General features: G+C 37.9%; 1 protein-coding gene across 1 annotated transcript; it reads right to left on the minus strand.

The window, feature by feature from the left end:
* Positions 1–355: 355 nt before the first annotated feature.
* On the minus strand, positions 356–9,819 carry ODC1 (ornithine decarboxylase 1). The gene is made up of 11 exons (XM_015823286.2): positions 9,790–9,819; positions 6,677–6,824; positions 6,395–6,568; positions 6,137–6,309; positions 5,736–5,870; positions 5,560–5,641; positions 5,191–5,274; positions 4,223–4,385; positions 2,494–2,606; positions 1,277–1,491; positions 356–834 (listed from the first exon to the last, which is right to left on the minus strand). Exons 2-11 carry the CDS (start codon positions 6,776–6,778, stop codon positions 693–695), a joined length of 1,383 nt encoding a protein of 460 aa, XP_015678772.1. The 5' UTR covers positions 6,779–6,824; positions 9,790–9,819; the 3' UTR covers positions 356–692.
* Between the last annotated feature and the right edge of the window lie 379 nt (positions 9,820–10,198).

The following is a 10,198-nucleotide window of genomic DNA, read 5'->3' on the forward strand; positions in this document are numbered from 1 at the left end:
AAGATAAAATATCTGTTTCTATATAGGGATTACACATGAGTTCTTGCTGGATTGTATTCCGACACATACTTACTTAGAAATCCTACTATGCTTAATGAAATGGACTCCTAAGCAATGTAAACAGGAATGTACAAATCATTCTGGATTTGCTTTGCTAAGATGATCCTTAAGGCCCATACCCCATACTTTTAAAGTGCAGCTCCAGAAAAGATGCTGATTTGTGTATACTGTAGTTTTCAGCTTAATGCAACTTTAAAGTCAGCATGCAGTACTTTCTATATAAATCCAAAGGCGTGACAACTGAGGGTCTTAACATCTACTCAGTCTAGTTCACAAACAAAAAAAAGAACTGCTGTTCTATTATTTTGATAGACTTTATTGAAAAACAATCAGGTCACAATAATATATGCAGACCATTCTGCCAAATATACAAGCTACAAATGCTTGCTTGACAGCCAAAGTTCAGTTTTAGTAGCATACTTGAGAAATGAATAGAAATCCATATAAAACAATATTCAGTTTCCATAGGAACACACAGATAAATGTGACCTCTCCTTCTACTTACCTATCTTGTTACATTTACACATACCCTAAGCTTTCCAAACATTTAAAAATTCTAGGAAGAATTAAGTTAATGGTCCCCAAAGTCCTATAAAAATTCATCCCTAAACTTGCACATTAGCTAACAGTATCTATACGTTAATGCTTGCTGAAGTACAAGCGCCCTGATGGTGTTCAATTCCACTTTCCCAGGCACAAGAGAGTGGCAAAGGGACATCCTGGTCCTCTACTTCTGCTTGAAAACCTTGCTTCTTTATCCGTTCCATTAACTGCCTAACATGGGAGGGGAAGAAAGAAAAACAAGAGTTCAGCACAAATCTAAAAAGCGTAAGATATAATAAGTTCTAAATATACAAATTAACTCTCAACAACTATTTAAAGAATGAAAAGGTAGCTGCTCTACAAAAACTGAGCAGTGAATCTTGAGTTAAAATATTGCTCTGCCCGTGTCATTCAGCTCTTCCAAGTCACAGATTCCCTTCAGTTGCAAGCTTTATTTTGTAAATTGTTGGGTTTTTAAAAGTGTGTGTTATAAAATTTTGCTAGAGGGAGGAAGCCTGGTGAGAAATCAGTTGTAAACAAGGGCACTATACCTTATAGAAAACCCAAACTATGTCCTCTTCACCAATTTTTTCACAGCTCATTTAAATAAAATTAAAGGGACACTCATTGCACTTTCTAGAGAATGAAAAACATAAATGACAAGAGTACTAACCATGCTGTCCTTGACATTACATAGTGTATTGTTGGCCTTTGAAATCCATTGAAGGTAGAAGCAGCTGCCACAGTATAGGCTCCCATGTTTTCAAACAGCATCCAATCCCCAACCTGAAGTTCTGGTAGGCCACAACGCTCAACAATACGATCAAGGCCATCACAAGTTGGTCCCCATATACTACAAGAGTAGACTCTCTCATCCAGCTTAGATTTCTGGGGAAAAAAATAAACACATAATCAATTTGCATAAAGATCAATGCAAGATAATATATTGAAAGCGTACTTTGATAAAGGTACAGAAATCAAGGAATAATCAAATCAAAGAGAATTTATATTCAACTAGAAAGTAGTATCTTTGCAGACTTGCTCAGAAAACAACATTTTCTAGTCCTCATGGCAGATAATAAGATGGATTATATTAACCTCAATAATCAAGAAATGCCCCAGAACAGCCAGGCTCTCTCCTCAAGATGTCTTCTAAATGGTAAGATGATTTCAAAGCAAGATTAAGAAAAAAAAGCTGGTCAGAACCCAATGCTTTTAGGTTATAAGCTAGTTGGGGGTGTACAGAGCATGTAGCATGCATAACCATCGGTATATTGTAAAAGCTTCCCCATCCTACAGCTGAATTTGTTGCTTTTTGCCTGCTATTTTTCTACCTGTCTTTTCCACACTAGGAAATATTATGGGAATCAAGGAACTACAACACAACTTTGGCTAACTATAGGATTATTAATTTAGATTTGGAATCTCTTTGCTAACTTTAGTTGGGAATGTTGTGTTGATTACTGATGTGTATATCTAATTAGTTGTCTTGGGCAACTAAGACTGTTGTCTTGGAACAACTGTTTCAGGTTTTGATTCAATAAACTTTTCAAATTGTTCTACAGCATTGTTGAGTTCTGTGGTAATTATGCCAACGGATAAAAACCCTGAGGGAAGAAAATAAGTCCTCTTATGATTTTCCTCTTCCCAAGACAAAACATAAATAAAACTGCTTAATATGGATTTTGAACTTTGCTCTACTTCCACTGCATCATGCTAAAATAAGAAATGTATACAGTAATTATAGTTTTCCTGAGTGATTTCTCATTTTCTTTTCCTAGAAAGGGGACGCATTACTGTACAGAATCTGGAGTTACTAAGTTGTCTGTCAACACCCGTTACCTAAAGCTATATTCCTATAAACAAGTTATATAAACATGTAGTCTGTACCTTTTGCAAAACTGGCTTAACATGTGCATGATCATACAAGATGCAATTAAATGATCCATATACTCCATCATTAACATAATACATAAGAGTTTTGTCATTCAATTCTTCTTCATCTATTTGGAGAAAAAAAATGAACACTTTTATTACAGGTAGAAATTCCAATTCTGAACTTTCTGCCATATTTTCATTTATTAAAAAAAAAATCAAGTATGGTACTAAATCAATATTGTTAGTCTTTGCATTCAGGTAGAACTTGAATTACGACTACAACTGAACTAACAATTTCTGTTGCTAAGCAAGAGAGTTAAGTGAATTTTGCCCCATTTTACAACCTTTCTTGCCACAGTTGTTAAGTGAATTACTGCAGCTGTTAAGTTAGTATTACAGTTGTTAAGTGAATCTGATTTCCCCAGTGACTTTGCTTTGTCAGAAGGTCTCAAAAGGTGATCACGTGATCCTGGGACACCGCAACCATCATAAATATGAACTATTTGCCAAGCATCTGAATTTGGATCACATGATCATGGAGATGGTGTAAGGATCATAAGGGTGAAAAACCATTATGTCACTTTTTTCAGTGCCGTTGTAACTTCAAATGGTCACTGAATGAACTGCTGTAAGTCGAGGATTACCTGTACTTTTTCACGTATGCAAAGTTTCACCATTCACACAGGAAAAAAAGATGGCAGGCCTGCATTAAGGACAACTGCAAAATACCACAATTATTAAAAATGGTGTGTGTGTGTGTGTGTGTGTCAGAAAACAAATAAGGCCAATCATCCCTCTACTTATTTTAAATACTAAAAAAGCTAGATAGGAAAAAGGTATCTGGATGGGCCGTTTCTTGGTTCCCTTTGCAGTTTTTTTTAAGCAGTAACAAGAGGCCTTTATAGGGAAAGGGGGACAGCAATACCAACATTTTTATACAGTTACTAGCTGTACCCGGCCACGCGTTGCTGTGGCTCAGTCTCAATGCGCCATTGTGCATTCATCCCAAACAATAAGTTTGCATTTCTGCAATACTTTTCTCATGCCGGATGCTTTGGAAATGTTGCACGTGGGAGTTTCAAAATGAATTGCATGTTCAATGGCAATTTCAAAGCATCCAACAGATGGCGCTGTTTTTCAAAAAAGCATGTTTTTACCTGTCACAGGTGTGACATCTATATAATAGTAGGTATGTAAAAACACGCACGTATTCGAATGCAACGTTGTGTCAAAATTTCAAAGCAATCGGTGAAGAACTTTCGGAGATTTAAGATTTTGAACAAACGAACATTTACATTTTTATTTATATAGAAGATATAGAATATAGAATAGATATAGATGGGGGGAAATCCTAAATAATAGCAAAAGGAAAAGTTTCTTTAAGTGTGAAGGTTAACATATTCTCGTTAATGTGAATTCCATAAGCAAACATAATTCAACTGCTTTCCATATTACAAACTAGAAATTGTGAAACATAAGAGAACTCTGTGCTGGGCTTTAAATGACAACTGTACCCTACTGTCTTCCTGATTCTAATGTAGCAAAGAGTGAAGTGAGAGAATATTAATACCCGGTCTTTAATATAACTGATTGCTTTTCTCTCTTCTTGGCTCCCCAGTTTTGGTGAAGTTTTTATTTCTTTATGCCTTCTTAGCTATAACATTTCTAATTTTAGAATTAGAAATTGTAACTGGAACTTATTTTTCCAGTTATATAAAAAATCAACATTATTATTACATACCATCAGATCCAGTCTGTTCCTTTATTACAATCTTCTTCGCAATTATGTTAACAGCTAGTGTAAAAGCTGATGCAACATAGTATCTGCCGGGTTCAGCAATAATTTTCACCCCAGAATCAGGAGGAAAATACTTGTCCAAAGCTGGATTAATTATGTTAGTTATCTTAAAAGTGAATCAGAGAAAAACAAAAATTAGAATCAGTTTTTACATAAAAAGACATTTTTTTCTGTATCTTTACATTTTAGCTAGCTTTCTCCGTTAAGTTTTTACTCCAAGAGATTGCGAATCAAATGACAGGATATATGAAAAAACACATTTGAAACTTAGATGTTACATTAAATGTTATGCTCTTTTTTAGGGAAAAGTACACTTATGCATTTTTTAGAACAGAGGTTGAAATAATAATAGTTTACACAACAATTTGATCATGACTTTTAAAGTTTTCTCATATTCAGTAAATTTCCAGATTCAATTAGTTTTGTAATATATTTTTGTGCATCTGTTTCAGCTATACATGTTCTTTCATGTTAGATTGGTCAGATAAAATTAGATGGGAAAAATGGTTTTATCATCCTAACTCCTCAGATACATTAAAAGTCAAGATTTCCATTCTAGTACATTAAAATATCTAATTTAATCTATCCAATTCAAGCTTTCAGTTTAATACTTAGTAACAAAAATGTTATTGAAATACATGTAGACAATTCCTGGGAACACTTTTTCAAGCTACATAACTGGCTATACTACTGCTTTAAAATACAGGAATTCAAGATCATACAATAAAAATCCAGTGTTTGATTTTATCATAAAACAACTTGTTTTAATTTTAAAGATATACTGTCAACACTGCATATGCTTAAAAAGAAAACCAGAATCAAGATGACTATGGAACAGAATTGTGAAAGTTTCTGTGTGAATCAAAAGTAATAACTATGTGTGCATGTTATGTGGTTTAAAACAGTCATACCTCTTCAAACTTAAGTTTTACATCTTCAGAGCCAGGAAAGCCACCGCCAATATCAAGCAAATACATGTTGAAACCAAGTTCAGCCTAAAATGCAGAAGTATTAATTTAATAATGTTCCTAAGGCACCAGTCAATTTTATTACCTTTGTGTATCAATGGCTCCATAAATACCAAAAGGATTTGTTAACTAAGCAATTATAAAAAATGTTGTTTTAAACAAGATATTTAACTAATTCAAGATATCAGTCTACTCGATTCATAAAGAATACTAATTATATTTTAATACTTTGTATTCAACAATGAAGTAGAAACTTCCCAAGAATCTTATTAACGCTCAAATAAATTAGACAAGTGCTTAGGTTGTACTTACCCCCATATCGAAAACGCAACGTGCATCAGAAATGGCTTGCACAAAAGACTCAGGATCTGTACATCCACTTCCAACATGGAAACTTGGGGGGAAAATTGGGTAGAGTTTAGCCATTTTTAAAATGAAGCTAATGGAAAGAAATAGGAGCATTTTTCCATTATTTTTTTTTAACTTACCTGACTCCAATAATATGTAAGTCAAGTTCTTTTGCTCGCTCAAGCAACAACCTGCTGTTTTTTAGTGTGGCTCCAAATTTTACACTCAGGCGACAAACTGCTTTTGAGTCATCTGTTGCAATTCGTAGGACCAGCCTAAATAATAGTTTAAAATTAATAAAAACTCTTTAAAATTAAGCATACGCATTTGTATGTTTTAAAGAAAAAAAAAATCTCTCGAGTATTTTAAGGAGAATAGCAAATCCTTTTTGCCAAACAAGTTGCACCATGTCTTTTTCTCTAAAAACAATGAGCAAAACATTAATCCCCTCTAATTCACAAACTAGTAATTTTATCTCAGTTTTTTTAGTTACCTATAAAGACCAATAACAGAAAACCATCTGCTTGCAAAGATATCTTACTTGGCTTTAGGGTGGGCTCTTGCAATTTTCATCAGCTCAACTTCACTATCAAAAGTCATCATCTGTACACCGTTATTTGCAGCATGCTTAATTTGAGAGACCTGCTTGCATGGATTTGCATATATTATACGTTCCGGGGACACTCCAGCACTTTGGACCAGTTGTATTTCAGTCTAGAAGAGATTAATTTCATATGCACATATATAAAATCTCAAATTCAATAAACCAAAGATTAATCATTTAAAGTTAGGCACTTACTTTACTGGCACAATCAAATCCTGCCCCAAGACTAGCCAGAGTCTTCACTATAGCAATGCTGTCGTTGCATTTGACAGCATAGAATGGAAAAACTCTAGGAAGGGCTTTGTACCAACGCAAGTGTTTTTTCAGGACATCTCCAAGGTCGGCAACATAAAAAGCATCTTTATCATCCTAAGGACAAAGACAAGATTCATAATCGAACACACAATTGCCAACTGTTGAACATTATGAATAGTTCCAGGCATTTTTTTAAAAATGTTAATTAACTAATATACTTACTGAAGAAGAAACTTCATTTATTTTTTGGTCTACAATATCCTTTGCAGTAAAGCCTTCATCAAGGAAACTAAAGTTGAATTCTTCACCACTAAAGCTGTTCATCTTGTTCAATGTTCAATTACACCAAATTGATTTTCAATGGAACAAACTGTAAACAAAAAAGATTTTTTAACTCATTATCTGAGTCAGTCAAGTGAAATAAGAACTACAGGAACTTGATGATACATTCTTTATTGTTCAACTAACATGCAGTTTGACTCAACACCATAATAATTAGATTTAAAAATTGAATGCAAGTCACATAGTCTATTTGTGCTCATTACTCTGAAACACCATGTATATAGTCTGATAAGCACTAAGGGGAAAGTCTTGGTACAATTATTTCTAGTAACATATCAAATTATCAACACAAAATACAATATGCAATAGCCAAAAACAAAATCATAACATGGAATTTAAGTGACCAGTTCTGTGAACTAGCTGCTTCATGAAATTCTGAAACTGTTACAAACGCCTAGTTTTTAATACCTCCAAGCCCCTTAATTGGGATTGCAAAAGTACAGATATCATTGGCATATAAATCACAATCACAAGTTACAAAATACTACTGAACTTTATATAGATAATTAAAAAAAATAAGGCAACTGGGAGAATGTGGATTTATTTATATCAGTGGTAGCTATAGGTGGAATGTGATAGTAGTCTACAAGCTATCCTCCATACTTGGAGCCAAATGAGTGCGAACTACTCAGAGTATAGATATATTCTGAATAGAACTCAGTCTTATAGAATTACTTGTCAAATGCAGAATTCTTGAAATCTCAAAAGCTTACTGAGAAACAGTGTTAAAAAAAATTTTAAATGTATTTTTGCTGCCTTCTTTGCACCAAACTAAAGCAGCTAAAATGTTTAAATGCACAGTAATTTTCCAACACTTCTTATATTTTGAAAGTGTTTCTTGGCAATCAATAAGAATATTAAAAAAAACAGTCATTTTATCAAAAAAGCAAGGAAAGTAAAATTCCTGAATACATCTTTACTGACTGTATTAAATGTTGTTTTATTACAACATCTCTACATAAGTTATGTGTCTCCCTTAAATTCTACGAGGCTGCAATCCTAGACATTCCTGGAAGTAAGTGCACCATATGGGTTCAAAATTCATACTGTAACAGTAAAATTTCCACAACAAACCCAGAATATACTGAGCGTATTATTGTTCATCATAGAACCTCTTGAAAAGCCAATTCAGCTGAGCTTTCACCACAGTACATTAACAAGAATGCAAGAACATATGCTACTCCAGTTACTGATAGAAGCACTATCTTTATTGTAAGCATATTCCTCTTGCAATCCTAAGGTACATTTATGTCCCAAAATTTCTTTATGGTGCCAAATAGTATCTTATATTTATGTGTGATTTTTTTTTTCTTTGTGGCACTGTCCTACAAGTGCAGGATCTACTTTTTTCACACCACCTGAGCATTGGGCCACTGGTTGCAGTAGGAACTGACCAACTTATCACCAGAGCCTCATGTAGTGGGCTGAAACTGGTCCAAAGTTACCCAGTCAGCTTACATTCTTAAAATGGGACTGGAACTCACATCGCCTGGTGAATTTGGCCCCAAAATCACCCAGCTGGTCTCCTGGTTTCTAAGGTCTCCTGGGGCTCTCGTTGATCTCAAAAACTCTAAATAAAAGCAGCTCTTATTTCACAAGTCTCTGTTATTCAAGTTTATCAGGGGTAGTCAACCTTGGCTCTTTTATGACTCGTGGACTTCAATTCCCAGAATTCCTGAGCCAGCTAAGCTGGCTCAGGAATTCTGGGAGTTGAAGTCCACGAGTCATAAAAGAGCCAAAGTTGACTACCCCTGAAGTATATCATTATTTCCCAGGAGTAAATCTCTTTGTAAGGCTGCATTGCAATTAACCAACCTCATTTACATCAGAAATACCTCATCCATTTATCTCTTCACGCCAAGTAAACTCAAGCCACAGTAAAAAAAAAAAAACTAGGCCAGTCCTCTCTGCCTTGGGGCCACGTCTGCCTTTTCACCAAGCCGAGTTTGAGAGCCTCAGGATGAGCAAGCCTTCCCCCCACCACTCCACCCCAGCTTCTTGACGTTACGTGGCACGGCCCAGCTCCGAAGGGGAAAGGGGAGGATGGAAAAAGAGGTCAAGAAAATAATAACTACAGCGTCAAGAATGCATTTTTTTTTTTTTAAGGACAACGCTTCAAAAAAATAAAAATAAAAAATCGACAGGCTTAAAAAGCCAAGGCGGGCAAGTCCGACAGCCGGGTTCTAAGCGGCTCCTGAAGTCGTTGCGGAAGGCAGGAATGGACGGACCACAACAGCAGCAATTGTCATTGTCTTCTTCGGATTTTTACCAACAGCTATGCAGGCCGCTCTCGTGACGTTTCTCGTTGTTGTTGTGGTTTTTTTTTTCTCTCTCTTCCGCACCGTTTCAATCCTTTCCAGCGCTTTACGGGTTCGCTGCAGTGGAAACCGCCAAGAAAGCCGCCGCCGCAGTGTTTTTTTTCATTCTCAACTTCTCCTCCCCGCCCCTCCAAAATCGAGCCAGGAATTGGGGCTGGGGGGGGGGGGGTGGTCAATGCACCAGCCGCCCCCTCCCCGCCCCGAGAGTCAGGCATATTTCCCCGAAACCTCGTCTCTTTCCCTCCCCCCCCCACTCCTCCTCCCGTGGCCGTAACCGCCAAACCACCGCAATGGGGTAAAGGGCCTGGCCGCGGGGGGGTGGGGGGAAAGGCGGCGTGTTAAAAAGATCTACATATGGGTCAAATTAAAGAAGCAAGCAAAAAAAAAATTTGGCTTTGGAACCGGTCCTGGTTATGAAATGCATCTACCCGGGAAGTAATTCAGGGGAGCTTTTTCAGGACAGCGATCGGGGCTTAAGTCAAGGACGCCGTAGCTGCAAAGCTCCCCGCGTCCAAGTGATTATTTCCACGGGTGCCGCGAGATCGCTCTGGATTTCCCCCATCGGATCGATCCTTTCCACGCCCGTCCCCCCCCACCAGCCCGGCGGCCTCGGCTTTTGCCTTCCGCCACTCCATCCACGTGGCCGGCCCGCCGCCCGGCCTCTCCCCCTCTCACCTCACGCGACAGCGGTCCCTTTTCAGTAGTAGTAGTAGTGGCGGCGGCGGCGGCAGCAGCAGCCTGTTTTATCCTGCGCGGCAGCTGGTGGAGGCCAAGCGGGCAAGTCTACACCCCCTCACGCCTCGCGGGCTGGGCCCTGAATAACACCGGCGAGAAAGAGCCCGCCGCCGCTGGTGCTGGTGCTGGTGCTGCTGCTGCCGCGCAGGTGAGCGGCTGCTGCCGCCGAGAACCTCCCGACGTCTGCGCTTGACAAAGCCAGACAAGCGCCGCAGAGCCTCTATTTATAGGCCCCGGCCTGGTTACTATGACAACGCACCAGCTCAAACCAGCCCCGATCGGCTGCGACCGGGCCGCCGCGTTCGCCAACTGCTATTATGACGTCGGGCAGAGGTGGCGAATGTGGCGT

This window comes from Protobothrops mucrosquamatus, unplaced genomic scaffold, assembly GCF_001527695.2.
Source record: "Protobothrops mucrosquamatus isolate PMUCROS unplaced genomic scaffold, P.Mucros_1.0 scaffold1824, whole genome shotgun sequence".
NCBI classification, from domain to species: Eukaryota; Metazoa; Chordata; class Lepidosauria; order Squamata; family Viperidae; genus Protobothrops; species Protobothrops mucrosquamatus.